The 18218-nt window shown below is 40.6% G+C and overlaps 1 protein-coding gene across 1 annotated transcript in view; it reads right to left on the bottom strand.

Annotated features, from left to right (window-relative positions):
* Positions 1 to 3284: 3284 nt before the first annotated feature.
* Positions 3285 to 18218, bottom strand: part of LOC143033890 (facilitated trehalose transporter Tret1-like) — a 27715-nt gene continuing 12781 nt past the window's right edge. The window contains exons 6-10 of the mRNA XM_076199509.1: positions 12399 to 12598; positions 11869 to 12019; positions 8270 to 8410; positions 7864 to 7967; positions 3285 to 3993 (exon numbers count right to left, since the gene is read on the bottom strand). Of these exons, the coding sequence (XP_076055624.1) occupies positions 3817 to 3993; positions 7864 to 7967; positions 8270 to 8410; positions 11869 to 12019; positions 12399 to 12598 (773 nt within the window). The 3' untranslated portion in view covers positions 3285 to 3816. The remainder of the gene's footprint in view (positions 3994 to 7863; positions 7968 to 8269; positions 8411 to 11868; positions 12020 to 12398; positions 12599 to 18218) is intronic.

Raw genomic sequence — 18218 nt, 5'->3', positions numbered from 1 at the left:
CCCGACGGGTAAGGAACTGGGAGAGGTTATCGGGGAGGGGTGGGTGGTAAGTGTAGGGGCGGAGGGTTGTGTGTGAGAAGGGGACGGGTGGGACTTGGTGGAGATAAAGGAGGACATTTCGGACAGTTTGTTGAAGTGGACTAAGGGGGACATTTCATACATTTGTATAATGCGGGTAACAGATGGATGATAGGAGGGGCGATGTTGAACATGCCTCTGTTCTGCTCAATGATTTTTAAGCTTTGAATGGCGGCCGCTTCCAGGCATTTCTTCCTCACCCTATCTGGTTCACTAAAAAGAAGCTCTGCGTTATCCCAATCCACCAGGTGGTCGTTGGTGTTCCGGTGGATAACACAGGCGTTGGTGGTGATGTTGTTCCAGCATTCACATGGATCATCCTTCGCCAACGATATCAGGATTGCCAGGGACATCAAGCCTTCTACAGACGTGGCCCTCGTATAATGCGTACCTTGACAGAGTGGCAATATGGGCCAAAACCAACAACATGGCCCTAAACGAGGACAAAATTGAGCTCCTGAGATACGGCCCACTCCAAGACCTGAAAGTGTACACACCTTACAAGTACAACCAAATGCCCATCGAAGACAGTAATTCTGTGATAGACCTCGAAGTGCATATTAGCCACGAGACACATCGAGACAGCAGTTGAGAGTGCCCGCAAGCTCTCGGGGTGAATCCTTAGGATTTTTTACACGAGGACTAGACGGTGTGTGCTGATCCTGTGGAAGACCTTAGTCCAACAAAGACTGAAATATTACTGCCAACTTTAGTCCTTACACAAATAAAGGGAAATAGCCAAATTGGAGGCGCTACAGAGGACCTTCATAAGCAAAATAGTAGGCATGCAGGAGCTCAGCTACTGGGAGAGAATGAAAGAACTTAGGCTCTACTCTTTCCAGAGACGACGTGAATAGTACACCATCAGGTATGTGAGGAAATCACTAGAAAAGATGGTGCCAAATATCGGCCTACAAGTCAACAACCACCCATGACGGGACCGACTATGCGACGTCAGGAGAGCTGGAGGCCTGTCCCAGAGAGTGAAGACCATAGTCCACCACAGTTTTACTTACACAGGGCACGGCATCACACAAGTTAATTTTAAAAAGCAACTGGACAAGTGGCTACAAACAGTGCCTGACCCCCCTCCTACTCCAGAATACATCAGCAACACGACCAATACACTCCAATTACTAGGACAGAACCTATGAGATGTGGAGTTGCCTGGAGACATCGGACGTCCACGTCAGCTACGTACTTAAATGGACGAAATTCTACAAAGTATGAGAAGACATTCCGATAATGACTCACCAAACCACTTGATCGAGCAACTGCCCATCCCTGACTCTGGCAAGATGCGTTGTAGAATGATACATATTGGTGTAATCTTGTGAAGGATGTAGAAATAGGAGAAAAATAAGCTTTACCTTAACTTTTTAAGACAGTAAGATGGAATCTCCAGTCCCTTTGTTTCTTTAATGGAAGACCTTTTTGCCGTCTTATACTTGCCTTTTTAGACCTAGAAGTGCACATAAGCCATGACTCTTTAGACCACAGCTGTCTAGAAATGTTATAGTACTGGTTGACTAAGAGACCTCCTGAAGGTTACTATGCAGCCTTCTTTTGGATTCCCTGGTGACACAATCTGGGTATTTATTTATTTATTTATTTAATTTGTTGATATTATTTTTATTTTGTAAATATGTGTTCGAAGTATTGGTGTTTTTGTCTTTTGCAGATGTGTAATTTTCTGATGTGTGACTTGTTTAGGAATGTAACCCTCACATATTTCAAGAGGTCACATCCTCACCCAGCTTATACGTATTCTTTTCAGTTTTTCCTATTTACGCAAGAGGTGACTGACCTCTGCCTTTATATTGGTGGAGTCTGCCTAGTGACAGGTGCCACTGGCAAGGGCTTGCAAGGCTTTCTGGTAGGCAAATGTGCACGGGAAAGGCAAGTCGGGGTTCAATTACTTTTTATAATTCCCAATGCACTCAAAAGGTAGCTATTCCAGCCCCATTTTCTATGGAACAAAGAAAACAATTCAGGTCGTCAGTTGCGAGGCACATCAGAAGCCCTTCAAAGCATGGTTTCTCCAAGAGTAAGTCATGTGTGATTAATTTTTTATCCTTTTACACTAAAGTATATAAAACGTCAGATAACAACGATAATTACGATGTTATTTACCATGACTTTAGCAAAGCGTTCGACAAGGTGCCACACCAGAGACTACTAAATAAAATCAAAGCCCATGGCATAGGAGGAAAAGTGTTAGAATGGATTAGAGCTTGGATTAGTAACAGAAAACAGCGGGTCACCATAAATGGAGTAAAATCCAGGTGGGGCAATATTACTAGTGGGATCCCCCGGGGCTCAGTTTTAGGTCCCTTATTGTTCATTATGTACAAAAAAGACTTAGACGATGGGATAAATAGTGATGTTAGTAAGTTTGCGGACGACACTAAAATAGGACGCCTAATTAGGTCAGGAGACGACGCAGAGATTCTGCAGGATGATCTTAACAAATTGTTCATATGGTCGGTGAAATGGCAAATGAACTTCAATATCTCTAAGTGTAGTGTGTTAAACATGGGGCTACACAACCCCGAAAATAGATACATCTTAGATAACACGATTTTAGAGAAAACTGAGTGAGAGAGAGACTTAGGAGATATAGTGAGTCCGGACCTTAAAACCAGGAAACAGTGCATTGGCGCCAGGAATAAAGCTAACAGAGCATTAGGTTTCATTGCTAGGATGGTAACGAATAGAATTGCAGAGGTAATTATTAAACTCTATCTAGCGATAGTTAGACCCATCTTTGACTATGCAGTACAGTTTTGGTCTCCGTCCTACAGAATGGACATCAATTCACTAGAATCAGTACAGAGAAGAGTGATCAAAATAATACATGGACTTAGAAATTTGCCTTACGAAGAGAAGTTTAGGTGCCTTAACTTACACTCTCTGGAAAGACGCAGACTGCGGGGAGATCTAATAGAGGTGTTCAAGTGGATCAAAGGCTTTAACAAGAGTGATGCAAACAAGGTCATCATAATAAAACAACAGGGCAGGACTGGCAGTAATGGGTATAAACTAGACAAATTTAGATTTAAGAAGGAAATAGGCAAGAATTGGTTTACTAATAGGGTGGTCGACGAATGGAATAAACTTAGTAACCATGTGGTAAGCGCTGAAACTATCAGTTGTTTTAAGAAACGATTAGACAACTTTATGGATGGGGTGCTGGATACGGTGGTGCTGGATACGGAGCTGCCTAGTGTAGGCCTTATGGTCTCTTGCAGTCTCCTTCATTCTTATGTTCTTCTGTAAATGTATATACTATAGTTGCATTCTCGGATTTTCCAATTGTGTCGTGATTATCTCCTTCATTTCCTGATACATACGGCAGTACATTTACAAAAGAAATAAGTATATGGTGACAATTACAATATACACGACTTCAGGTCCCACTACATCAATGAGGAAGCAGCAGTACTTACTAATCTAAAGCATCCCTCCTGCATCCCCACCCCACTCTGCATTACATACATATTAATAAGGCCTAACCTCAAATCCAGGAGCAATACACTATGGCAACACAGCGACAGTTATCCCATTTTCAGTACAGGCTTTTTTCTTTTTTCTTTTTTCTTTTTTCTTTTTTATCTCTGTGACACCTTGTTTGTTGCGGAGATCATAAATTATCTTTATTTACCCGTTCTGTTTAAGATGGCACTTTATATCATTTCTTCATCCCACCCCATCAGTAGTGAAGCATTTAGTGTTTTTTCATGTATAGGTCTCATCAAGTTTTGTTGAAGGTTTTGTTTCTTTCTTTCCAAACTGAGCTCCAATCTCCTCCAAAGTTTTGCCCGTAGTTTCAGGTACAAATAGAAAGCAGAAGATAAATGCAAGGGCATTCATACCACAGTAGAAGAAATAAACACTGAAATCGCCCAAAGCACGCTGAAAGGAAAATGGAGATTAGTTGTCTATTATATTCATGATATACTTCATGCGATGAAACTTAAAAATTCTAAGAACTTTTTTTGACAGTGATTGTGTTTCTTGTGTGCTGGATTAAGGAAAATATATACAACACTCAATCTAATGTACATAGAGTTCTTTTTATCATTTCAACAAGCTTCATAAACCTATGTTTGGGAAGTGAAAAAAGAATAAGAAATAGAAAATTGAAAGATAGCATTCATCAGTAGCATACTAATAATTCTTTCTTTATATTTTCATTTCCTTATGAAGGACCAATGATAGGCACCTGCAAGTGATGAATATACAAGATCCCATCAGAGAAAATACTCTCCACGCCACCCATCTTCATAACCTGTCAACACCTTCACCTTCATCTGAGGGATTAACATTTCTCTTTGGATTGAGCTGAAGATCTCTCTATATAAAATTCAACTGTATTTCCTCTGCTCTTTCACATGAGGAGAGCCGACAACCAATGACTACTCCTCACTTCCAACTACTATGCACCATCAACACACAAACTGTCCCACACTGATATATATGATAGACCAAGGTGAATGAAGAACATTACCATCCACTGAGGGGCTTCATATTTCTAGTCAATAATACTTGAAGCAATAATTATTACAATTATTACTGTAAATTGCGGCGTAAAACTCAAGTTTTCAAGCCTAGAACAATCTTTCCAAAACTAGGGTTCGACTTATATGGCGGGTATAAGATGCAAACCTTCACCATCAAGTTACAAACAAACGGGACAGCACTCATAACAATCACTGTACACAATGTACCGTACCTCCAGCAGGTTACCACATATATGTCTCACTTAAATTTGTGTTTGGTGAACATATTCGGCATATTAACACAGAAAATAAGATTAAAAAATAAGATATTAACGCTACAACATACATCGCGTCCAACAAATGATGCACTAGGTGTAAACACTGACCGAAGCGCCATTTAACTCAGACAGCCTACTGCATATTTGGGGGTCGACCAAGGACTACTATTATACAGGACGTGCACACCCAGATTCCTGGCGCCACTAGCGGAGGCCAGTCCAGTGTGCTACGAGCAGCGGAGGTGTAACGTTGTGTCGCTGCGTCTTTCGCGCGTGGCTGCATTTAGAAGAGGATAGTGTTTGTTTACATAGGTTCTTGCTGATTTTGTTTGTTTGGTTCTTCATAGTTTCTTTCTTGCTGATTTTGTGTATTCAAAATACCGAATAAGTCTGGTGTTGTGAACTGCAACGGTAATTATAACAAGGATAACAGGTGCCGAGGGTTTCGACTGCCAAAAGACCGTTATGAAAGACAGAAGTGGCTTGATGTGCTACCACCACGTAATAACTTTGTTGTTGATTCTGACAGATTTTTCATTTGTGAGTTTTCCATGAATGATTATTGTTTTGCTCTTGAATCATACCCCAAGTGTAGTTATGAACAGCTCAGAGACTTTTTGGTACTGCCAAGCAAACGCAAGTACCAGTACATCACTTCATCTATTGACAAAGATCAGGTGATGAGGGAAACATTTGCCAAAATGAAGATACTGCAGCAGAAGAATGTATTTCTCTTGATAGATGAAGTATAGATTTGGACAACTGTTGCATTTTTCTGGTGGGGCTCTGAGTGGCATGGCAGTGAACAAGCCAGACTGCAAGGCCACTTCTATGCTATGTATTATGATGAAGTCGCTGCACAGAGGACCTAGTATTATGATTTCTGTGACACCCGTCCACAAGCTCACAGCAGCATACCAACTTCAGCGTGTGAAGGAGGCGGCAGCTGCTGTTGAGAGGGCAGGTGGGCGTGTCATCGGGTCTATCACAGACAACCACAAGATAAACCAGCAGTACTGTAAGCTGTTTGATTTTCCGGGTGATTGCCGTGCCACAGCCAAGCATCCTCTTGACAAAGATCGTGTCTGGTTTCTCCTTTTTGACACGGTGCATCTTCTGAAGTGCATCCGCAACAATTGGATCAGTGAGAAGTGCCAGAAGATCAGTCTTGGCAATAAAACAACAGCATCATTTGCTGACGTCAAGGAACTGTACGAGTCAGATAAAGGCAGTATTCTGAAGACTATTCCCCTCACTAAATATGCTGTCAACCCCTCACGACTTCAACTACAAAATGTGCAGCATGTTTTGAAGATCTTCAATGAAAAGGTTGTGGCTTCATTGAAGCTCAGAGGATGTCATGACACTACTAAGTTCATCCAAATCATCCTCAACTGGTGGAATTTAGTGAATGTATCTGGGAAGGGGCAAGATCAGCGCATGAACGATCCATATCAAGCTGTTCAGGATCCCCAGTCAACCAGCCTGCAGACTTTCCTGTTGATTTCCCAAGAGGCTTCTTCAGGACATGGAGCAAATCGAATCAAGTGTTTCACCCATGACACCAAGAATGAACTAGTGCAGACTATGCAGGGACTGACTGCCGTTTGCCGCTACTTGTTCAGAAACACTGACTTCCATTATGTCCTGCTGCGTGAGATCCAGAGTGACCGGCTTGAGGGGGAGTTCTCAGTCTACCGTCAAACAACTTGTGCAAACTCTTTCATGATCACTGGGGATGTGTTCTCTGCATGCAAGCAGCGGCTCACGAGATATGTTGCCGTAAACCTCCAGTCCATCGATGTCCACCCTGTGTCGAAGGAACATACCTGCTTGGGGACTACAATTGACCTAGAGGATGCAGCCTTGATTGAGAGGTGCACCACAGATGTGACACTGACTAAAGAGTGCAGTGCGGCCTATGTGGCGGGGTGGCTTGAAACGAAGTGCGCGGACGATGTGGTCTTTAGCGCCGAGGAACCTCTTGTGACCAGTGACGTTAAGGACTTTATCGAGACAGTCTCCAGAGGTTCCCTGACAACTCCACATGCGTGCATTTTTTATCTTGTCAGATGTGGACTGTGTTTCATCAAGGAAGCCCGTCACCGTTCCTGCTGCCAGAAAAGACTGATGGAGATCTTGTCGACACTGGGCAGCTTCAGTGGGATTGACATTGACTGTCCCAAGATGTTCCGTCGTCTGGCAAATGTTCTTCTGAATGGACTCCACAACCTAGAGAAAGACCAGCAGAAGAATGCAGTCCTTCTCCAGACCTCTGTAAAGAAGGCCCGGCTCGCTGATTAATCGATGCAGTCTGGTAAGCTTTTTCTACAATGTCTGTCTATTTATGTGAATGTTTGTTTGTTTGCAATCACAAAGGTTTAACTATAATCCATTTTGTAAAATGTAAAACAACAGCAACTTGGGTTCCTTTAAAGTGTCCACTAATCTCATACAATAATACATGTTAAGTCCGGCTAAAATTGGTATTTCAAAGCATAACAGTGCCTTAAATGTAATTTCTTATTTCACTATAAAAGTTTATATTAACTTATACTGATTAAATAAGTCAATAGTTGATATATTTGTCCTATATACAATGTTGGGTTTCTAGTTTTGATATATTTGTCCAATATAAAATGTTAGATTACAAAGAAAGCAATGGCCTCCGCTAGCGGAGCCAGGAATCTGGGTGTGCACGTCCTGATTGATGGTAGTCCTTGGGGTCGACCTATACGATATATATATAGGCCTCACTCAGAATTTTGAGCCAAAATTATTAGGTCGATTTGTACGCCAAGTTGACTTGTAGGCCAGGTCGACTTGTACTTCGCAACTTACAGTAAATGTTTTTAATTACCAGCACACAAGATACACTTTAGATACTCGCATAAGAAACACTTATGAAATAATGTTTATCTTGTAGCAATATTTCAAAAGAATTATATAATGACATATGTGTACTAAAATACAGTTGCAACTTCATTTGATAATCAATATTTTACCTGTATGGGATCGAAGGTGACTGTGACAACAAATGATGAACTCCAGTTGATAATTGATCCAATGCTCACTGCCCATTCCTTTACATTTGGGGGGTTTAGCTCACCTGAAAACATTGTGACCTTTCATAAGTTTGATAAAGAGAAATAAGACAATCTCATAATTCAGGACTTTTATCTCTGCATGACAGTTTGCAGAGGTTAATCTCATGTACTGAATGGTACTTGTTCATAATATTTATGAATTTATAGGCATCAACAATCATCCATGAGGAGCTAAAATAAAAGGGAAACAAGTGAGTGGTATTGGGAGTAAGATGGGTGCATGCGTTGGCTAGCTACCTTCCTTACACTAAGGAAGAACCCTTATGATATATATAGAATAGAATATACCCATCCTGGTACTTACTCAGAATCATCCAAGGGGTGCATCCAAAACCAAGGGCGAAGGTAAAAATAAAGACGGTGAGGGTGAGATATGGCAACCATCTCAGTGTTGCCGCCAATTCACTATTATTGCTTTTCAGATAAAAGAAGGTGCCAAGGCCCACTGTAACAGGATTTGCAATGATGTCATTATTCATGAAACACTACTACTAATAATAATAATGCACGTAACAATGCAAAATATCAACTACGGTGTTAATGAGGATGATGATGATGATAATAATAATAAGAATAACATACATACATACATACATACATACATACATACATACATATACCAAAGGCTTTTTTCCCCATACAAGGGAGGTAGTAAAAAAAAAAAAAAAAAAAAAGCATAAAATCCACTCCCACCCATTCCATCCCCATATACTCCACTCCCATTTACGCCCCTCCCTCCCTCTTATCTTGTCTCCTCCTGGATGATGGGTCATCCCTGCAACTCGCCCACTGCCCTGGGTCAGAAGCAGTGTCGCAAGACACAGCACATCCACAGCAAGGCCACTTCATTTAATCAGCGACCCCCCCCCCCCACACTCTCTGTCCCCTCATGCAGAAAAGGCCCTTCGGTTTGTATCAAATTATCTTTTACACATACTCCCTCAGACCCCTATCCCCCACCCACTCCCTTTCATGCATCACAACATCATCCATACACAATCATTCTCCATTCACCCCTACCTTCTGTCCTCTCCCTTACTTCGTCAATAGACATTTCACTTTCCCAATACCCCTTTTACTCCATCCATCCATCTCATCCTAAGTCGACCATTCATGTTCACTCCTACCTCTGCCTTCCACATCTCTTTTACTAGTCTTTCTTCACTCATTCTTTCCATGTGTCCAAACCATCCCAATACTTTTTTATCCACCCTATCTCCCAACTCCCTTTACACCCCCGTTCTCCTCCTTACCTCTTTATTTCTCACTCTATTCACCCTAGTAACCCTTATCATACTTCTCAGTCCCCTCATCTCAAACACATTCAAACTCCTCCTCTCTTACTCTCTTATGTTCCAAGTTTCTGCCCCATACAATACTGTAGGCACAATCTCCTCTTAGCATCCATCACCAGATGTCTTTTTCTCATTACACTTTTTAATCCACCAAGCCATTTACTTGCTTCTCTCAACCCACATTCTACCTCCACCTCCACTCCTCCCTTTCCCGCCACATTCACTCCAAAGCATATAAAACTATCCACTTCCTCCAGTCTCTCTTCCTTAAAACTTACTTCCAGTCTGCTGTCACTTTCTTCCCTTTTACATCTCATCACCTTAATTTTACCCACATTTATCTTCAGCTTCCTCCTTTTCCACACCTTCCCAAACTCTGTCACTAACTTCCTCAATCCCTCTCCTGATTCTGCCATAAGGGCAGAGTTAATAATTGGCTTATCTCCCACTTTTCTCAATTTTCTTTAAACATCTCCAATCCCCTACCCAGTACCTACCGTTTACCTCTCGCACAACTCCATCCATGTATAAAATGAACAGCCAAGGCGACATAATATATCCATGGCGAAGTCCCATTTTTACCTCAAACCACTCTCTCTCCATTTCTGATTCTAACACAGGCTCTACTACTCTTGTAAAAAATTTTGACTGCTCCTAACAGCTTTCCTCCTATCCCAAGTATCTGCAATACCTCCCCACAGTGACTTCCTGTTTACCCTGTCATAAGCATTTTCCAAATCCATAATCCCCAAAATACTTCCTTATCTTTTCCTAAAGCTTTCTCACATATCTGTCTTACACCACAAAAATCTGATCCACGCAACCCCTACCTATCCTAAACCCACACTGTTCCTCACCAATTACTTCCTCTGTTCCTCTCCTAATCATTTCAATCAAGACCCTCCCATAAGCCTTCCCAACTACACTTAACAAACTGATCCCTCTAAAACTACTATACTCACACTTGTCCCCTTTTCCCTTGTAAAGTGGAACTATACAGGCACTCCTCTAGACCTCTGGCACTCTACCCTCTCTTAAACAAACATTAAATAACCTCACGATCCAGTCCACCATCACTGTACCTGTTTTTATTTATTTATTTACTTATTTATTTACTTATTTATTTATTTATTTATCTATTTATTTATTTATTTATTTATTTATCTATTTATTTATTCATTTATTTGTTTATTTATTTATTCATTTATTTATTTATTTATTTATTTATTTACTTATTTATTTATTTATTTTCTTTTTTTACATTCTGCATGACACCCATCCAACCCAGGTGCCTTACCTCCTCTCATTATCTTAACAACTACCTTCACCTCATCCTCCCTTATTTCTCCTCCATTTTCCTCATTCATCACTGTCATTTTCGTAGTGCTTCCCATTGCAACTACCTTTCCCTCCCTATCCTCTTTCACATTTAGCAACTCCCTAAAATACTCTGCCCGTCTTCCTCTTACTGCCGCTTCTTACACTATCATCTCTCCATCTGCACCTTTTGCCTTTTCTTCTCTACTTGATTCGCCTCCTCTTCCTCTCTTAATTTCTTTCCAAATCATCTTTTTATTACTTTCAAAATTGTCTGTCATACTCTTACCCCACTTCACATCTGTTCTCCTCTTTACCTCCTTTATCTTATGTTTTACTTCTCTTTTCTTTTCTTTTTTGTACCTCTCATATGATTCTCTCGTCCTATTTTGGAACCACTCTGTGAATGCTTGTGTCTTCTCTACTACAACCTTCTTTGCTTCATCATCCTACCACTCACTACCCTTCTTTTTATTTCCTTCCATCCTCCTTGTTCTACACACCATTTTTGCACACCTTGTGACTAACTCCTTGAACCATCCCCATTCCTCCTGCACTCTTAGTTCTACTCTATCCTTCACTCCCTCCCACTCCTCTCTCAGCTTCTTCTTGTACTCCTTTTCTTTCTCATTTAAGCAGTTTACTTTAAGCACCTCCCTATCTTCTGACCTTTTCTTCTTTCTCCATCTATCCTCCACTCTCAACTTACCTTCCACCCCCCAAAAAAAAAAAATTATGTTCCCCACGCTCTCCCCTAAGAACATGTACATCCTTAACTCTTCCTACTATTCTCCTGGTTACCACTATATCTAGATACATCTCTATCAACTCTCCACTACGATTATTTCCTGGAACTCCACACTTCCCAACCACTCCGGCCATTGGTTTATTTCCTACCCTAGCATTAAGATCTCCCAAAACCACTACATTGACATTTCTCCCTAAACCCTCTAGGCACCCATTTTAATCTATCCAAAAAGTCTCCCTTTACTCTACACTGTTCTCACTACCAGGCCAATATGTACTTATAAAAACCGACATCTCCCTTCCCAATAATGATAATGATAATAATGTTAATACCTAATCCTAATACATGTATGATATGCATTACTGTCACATGATCAACTGATACCTCATTGAATATGAGCACTGATTCTGAGGTTGGCCTGTTTTCATCAAACACTGTCATATTTTCATACATACGTCTCATTTATTGAATTACTGGACGTAAACCCAGATTGCTCAGGCGGGCTGAGCAATGTTTTAAATACACAGTTCTCATAATGCATACTTAGTGATAAACTCATACATCCAGATGAGAGGAGTAACAGAAATCTCCGTCCAGCTTTGTCTACGATAAAGATGGATATTCCTATGCCCACAACCTGCACAATGCCAATGATAATTGAGCTTAGACTGTCTGACATTGTTGATCCTGTTTCCTGAAAAAAGACAAATCAAAACAGTTAGATGAATAAAGAAACAAATATCTATAGACCAACGGCCTCTACCTCAGTATGAGGGAGGTAGCCACTCCCAAGAATCCCTAAAACGCATAGGACAAAGGTGACGGCTTCGGATGCAGCTATGTGCCTCCTCAACTCGCCTTACCCCGTACAGAAGGGGCTAATCAAGACAGTTTGCAAACCCTCCACTAATATGGGAGTATCACAAAGATAAATGGAATAGCCTAGCGACATCTAGAATGGGAAAAAAAACACTGAGTGGTATGCAAAGAGGTCGAGACATGCTAAAACCCAATCATTACCAGGACATCGCACAGGGATAATTAGAATAGTATAAAGGGGTTGGAACATGTACCTTGAAGATGAACATCATGTTGAAAGTGATTGCGTTGACCCCTGAGAACTGCTGTAAGAGCATGAGTGGAAGGGAGATGAGAAGGGGCTTGAGAATGTAGGGTTTCTTTAAGTCCTTCACCTGTAGATTTTTATTCTGTTTGGTTGCGTTAAGGAATTCGCTTATGTATCTCATCTCGTTCTCGACATCGTAATTTTTTCCTGTGTGGTGTAAGAAACAATACAGTCAGTTGACGTAGACCATTATCATGGAATGTCATGGAATGAAACAAATAGACATTTGAAATCATCTCCCTCCTAACTGTGTCCAGAGCTCATAGACATTATATATACATATATATAAAGTGGGGTCCAGGGACAATGATCTATCAATCTATATACCAAGGTCTTTTAACCCCTTGTATGGTAAGTCAAAAGGCACACGCCTACTCCCATCCGCCACCCTTGTTTTTCTATCATCTTAGCTCCTCATGGATGAAAGGTCATCCCTGTCTCCTGACCATATTCATAATAATGATCTTGTAAGTAAAATTCGCCGGACTCGGGAACAGGTACTTTGATCCCGACGTTCGACCATTGTACGAGGTTCATCCTCAGGAGTTACAATGGTGAGGCAGATAGATCCTCCTTTACATGCAAAGACAAAAACATGAAACATGCGGTTCACTCGGAGAGGACCGTAGGAACCCCGATACTAGGTTGAGCTACCCTCGTCCCTCCCATCCCAGGAATCTCCTGTGATCTAATCCCTGGGAGTTGACCTGGGAATTAGGTGATTGTGTGACCAAGAGTGGGATGGTGACATTCTACAACTAAGAGGTTTCCGGATGTGAAAGACATGGGAAGCCCGACCTCTCCGTAGAACTCAAGGTCAACTCCCAGATATTAGGTTGCAAGAGATTCCTAGGATGGGAGGGACGAGGATAACCCGACCTAGTGACGTGGTTCCCACGGTCCTATCTGATCGCACATTTTATTTTATTTAATTCTATTTATTTATCTATCTATCTCTCTTTTAGATAAACAAGGATCGAACTTCCTCACCATTGTAACCCCTGAGAATAAACCCCGGACAGTGTTCGAAACATCGGGATTAAAATACCTGTTTCTGAGTCTGATTATTTTACTTATATCATATATATATATATATATATACATATATATATATATATATATATATGTATATATGTATATATGTATGTATGTATATACATATATATACATATATATATATATATACATATATATATGTATATATATATATAAATGTATATACATATATATATATACATATACATATACATGACAGAATTGAATAGACACCAAGAAAAATGCATTTCTGCTCTTATTTAATGTTTAATGTTATTCAAATTTACTTAATATGTTATATTTACCTAGATTTATGTTTCAGATTACATACAAGACTAAGCAAGCATGCCACGAACCAAAGGAGCAGTAGACCTATTTGAATTTCAGCGAGGTCGTATTGTGGGTCAACATGAAGGTGGAGTTAGTCAACGCAAAATATCTGAAAATCTATCAATACGCCTTTCTACTGTTAATAGAATGATCGTACAATTCACCAGAGAGGGCTAGAAAGGCACCAAACCTCATTCAGGTCGTCCTGGGCCCTCAGAAAGAACCTTGCGTCTTGTCAAAAGAAATGTCGAAGAGAATCCACGTTGCAAGGCCTCAGACATGGCAACACAAGCTGATGTCAGTCCCAGAACAGCTGTCAGGTATCTCCACAAGCTGGGTTATTATGGCAGAGCTGCAAGAAGGAAACCACTCCTTCGTCCAGGAAATATCAAGCGCACAATGGATTGGGCTGTTGAGATGGTGGAGAGACCTGTGGCCTTTTGGAGCACTGTCATTTTCTCTGATGAGTCAGGATTGGCATTATTTTCTGACGGTGGAAGAATGTGGGTCTGGAGACTCTGTAGTCAAGAGTTTGACCTAAAAAGACTGCATCCAATAGTGAAACATGGGGAATTTCAATAATGGTGTGAGGTGCAATTAGGAGTGATGGTCGATCAGAGTTTGTTTAGTGCCAAGGAAACATTAATTCAGGCAAATATGTTTCTATATTAAAGGAAGGACTCATTCCAATATTCTCCAGTTGTAGAATGAGTAAAAATGTCTTCCTATTTATGGAAGATGAAGCTTCTTGTCACACTGCTCAATCAACACAAAATTGGTTGAACCAAAATGGGATCAGGATACTTCCATGGCAAAGTCAGTCCCCAGATATGAACCCTATTGAACACCTCTTTGGCATATTAGACCGACAACTTTACAAAAAGAACGGGAAGCCATCTTCAAAGCCCGAACTCTTGGGATTACTACGGGAAACATGGCACGAACTCCTTCAAGATGATATTCGTGAACTAATCACTAGCATGTCTAGGAGGGCCCTGACATTGAAAAAAACAAAGGGGATGTCAACTAAGTAATAGTTATTCACATTGTGACCATTTATAAGCACATTAATTGATCCCCTGCTCGTTTGATAAATTAAACGATTTCTCTTGGTGTCTATTCAATTATGTCACGTCTATGTATATATATAAATTTATTTATACACACACTCACAGGAGGAGAAATAAGGAAGGATGAAGTGAAGGCAGTTGTTAAGATGATGAGAGCAGATAAGGCACCTGGTCTGGATGGATGCCATGCAGAATGTCTTAAAAAAGGAGGTACAGTGATGATGGACTGGCTGGTGAGGTTATGTAATGTTTGTTTAAAAGAGGGTAGAGTGCCGGAGGACTGGAGGAGTGCCTGTATAGTTCCACTTTACAAGGGAAAAGGGGACAAGTGTGAGTGTAGTAGTTTCAGAGGGATTAGCTTATTCAATGTAGTTGGAAAGGCTTATGGGAGGGTCTTTATTGGGAGGATTAAGAGAGGAACAGAGGGAGTAATTAGTGAGGAACAGTATGGGTTCAGGACAGGTAGAGGTTGCGTAGGTCAGATTTTGTGGTAAGACAGATATGTGAGAAAGCTATAAGAAAAGGTAAGGATGTTTGTTGAGCTTTTATGGATTTGGAAAAGGCTTATGACAGGGTAGACAGCAAGTCACTGTGGGAGGTATTGCAGATACTTGGGATAGGAGGAAAGCTTTCAGAAGCTGTCAAGGGTTTTTACGAGAGTAGTAGAGCTTGTGTTATGATTATAAATGGAGAGAGAGTGGTATGAGGTAAAGGCGGGATTTCGTCAGGGATGTGTTATGTCACCTTGGCTGTTCAATTCATACATGTATGGGGTGGTGCGAGAGGTAAATGCAAGGGTGGTAGGTCAAGGATTGGAGATGGTTAAAGAAAATAGAGAAAAGGGGAAGATTAGCCAGCTGTTGTTTGCAGACGACTCTGCGTTTGTAGCAGGATCAGAGGAGGGATTGAGAAAGTTAGTGACAGAGTTTGGGAAGGTGTGCAAAAAGAGGAAGTTGAAGATAAATGTGGGTAAAAGTAAGGTGATGAGACGTACAAGGTGTGAAAGTGGCAGCAGACTTGAAGTGAATATCAAGGGAGAGAGACTGGAGGAATTGGATAGTTTTAGATACTTGGGTGCGAATGTGGCTGGAAAGGGAAGAGTGTGGGTGGTGGTAGAATGTAAATTGAGAAAAGCGAGTAAAACCTTGGTAGATTAAAAAGTGTAATGAGAAACAGACATTTGGGAATGGATGCTAAATGGAGATTGTATGAAGGAGATATTGTGCCGACAGCACTGTATAGGGCAGAAACATGGAACATAAGAGAGTAAGAGAGAAGGAGTTTGAATGTGTTTGTGATGAGGTGTCTGAGAAATATGATAAGGGTTACTAGGCTGGATAGAGTGAGAAATGAGGAGGTGAGGAGAGGAACGGGGGTGGAAAGGGAGTTGGGAGATAGGGTGGATGAAAGAGTATTGGGATGGTTTGGACACATGGAAAGAATGAGTGAAGAAAGACTAGTGAAAAAGGTGTAGTAAGCAGATGTGGAAGGAGCGAACATGAGGGGGCGACCTAGGATGAGATGGATGGATGCGGTAAAGGGGGCTTTGGGGAAGAGGTGAATGTATATTGAGGAAGGACGGGAGAAGACAGAAGACAGGGGTGAATGGAGAATGGTTGTATATGGATGATATTGTGATCTATAAGGTGGAATGGGAGGGTGAGGGGGGGTGAGGGAGTATGTGTGAGAACAATTTGACGCAGTCCAAAGTGATTTCTCCCTGTCTTCTCCTTTTCTGCATGAGGGGACGGAGAGGGGGGTCGCCGACTTAATGAAGCGGCTTTGCTGTGGATATGCTGTGTCTTGCGACAATGCGTCTGACCCAGGGCAGTGGGCAAGATGCAGGGATAACCAGTCATTCAGGAGGTTTCAAAATAAGAGGGAGGGAAGAGGGTGGAGGGGAGGGGAGTGTGACAGGGATGGAATGGGTGGGAGTGGGTTTTATGCCTTTGTTCGTCTAGCTACCTCCCTTATAAGGGGGGAAAAAGCCTTTGGTATATGTATGTATGTATGTATGTATATATATATATATATATATATATATATATATATATATATATATATATATATTTCTATTGAAAATCACAGCATACTCAGCGTTCGTGATCTTTTTCTTAACACTTTCAATTCTTCTTCGTCGCGCCACGAAGATGAAAAGTCCGGCAGCACTCTTGCACCACCATCTCTCCTAGTATTTCACATTTTGTAACTTTTTGTATTTATAAGCATGTATGTATCTTTAGAAAATAAAATTTACCAGAAGATGCCTAAGGTATAGGCGAAACGTCGTTAAGTTCTAGTTTTTATTTCCACAATGGACTCCATTGGAAATATTATTTATCATTTACCAAGTTCTAAGAAGAGAATTATTAGAAGAATTGAAAGTGTTAAGAAAAAGATCACGAACGCTGAGTATGCTGTGATTTTCAATAGAAAATGTCTTGATGAAAACCTGCTCCCTAAATTCACTAATATATATATATATATATATATATATATATATATATATATATATATATATATATATATATATATATATATTGTGACGCCTATGGGGAAGGGTCAGGTTCAAAACTAGAGTTCTGTTTAAGAATGATTATTTCCTTCTAAAAAAGATACAAATAAACAATGATCGAAAAACAGAAGTCGCCAAAACTAGCGAAAAGTACAATGTCCGAAACACGTAAATTCACAGAACATAAAAGGCTAGTATTGCCAAGACACGTATATATATAAGTGTCGATCAAATATCGACAATCAATAACAAAAAAATAGTCTTAAAGACAATAAGTGGTAAGGTCGAGAAATATCGACCATCAGAATGGAAACTAAGTCCTACGTAATAATTTACGTAAAAAAATTACAAAGTCGAGAAAATTCTACGACTAAGTCTAAGTCCGACAAAGTGGACGAGTACATGGGGAGCTCTGATAAGCAAGAGTCCACAAAGATTCGAGAAAATACAAGTCGAGATGAAACTACGACTATAATGTCTAAGTCCAACGTAGTGGACAAGTGCAATGGGGCTCCGATAAGCAGAGTCCCCCTTGACCGTTACAAGCAATGATATATATAGACTCTTCTCCGTAAGATCCGGAGAGATGCCAAGTGTCGCTAGACGCGACGATTAACTAGAGTGTTTAGGAATATTTCCTAGTACATACACGGATATTCTTTACATCAATGAATAGAAAATAATATTTGATAAAGTTACCTTGTCAATCTTAGATAAGCAGAAACTTAATAGTTTTTATATGAATATCTATACGTACGTAAATGTAAGTTAGGGACGCAGTTGCCAAAATATTGGTTCACACGCAATTTCTCCCAGA

Source organism: Oratosquilla oratoria, chromosome 16, assembly GCF_046742065.1.
Source record: "Oratosquilla oratoria isolate Oo_2021 chromosome 16, ASM4674206v1, whole genome shotgun sequence".
NCBI classification, from domain to species: Eukaryota; Metazoa; Arthropoda; class Malacostraca; order Stomatopoda; family Squillidae; genus Oratosquilla; species Oratosquilla oratoria.
The sequence above is the reverse complement of the archived record's forward strand: the minus strand, read 5'-3'. Positions and strand labels throughout refer to the sequence as shown.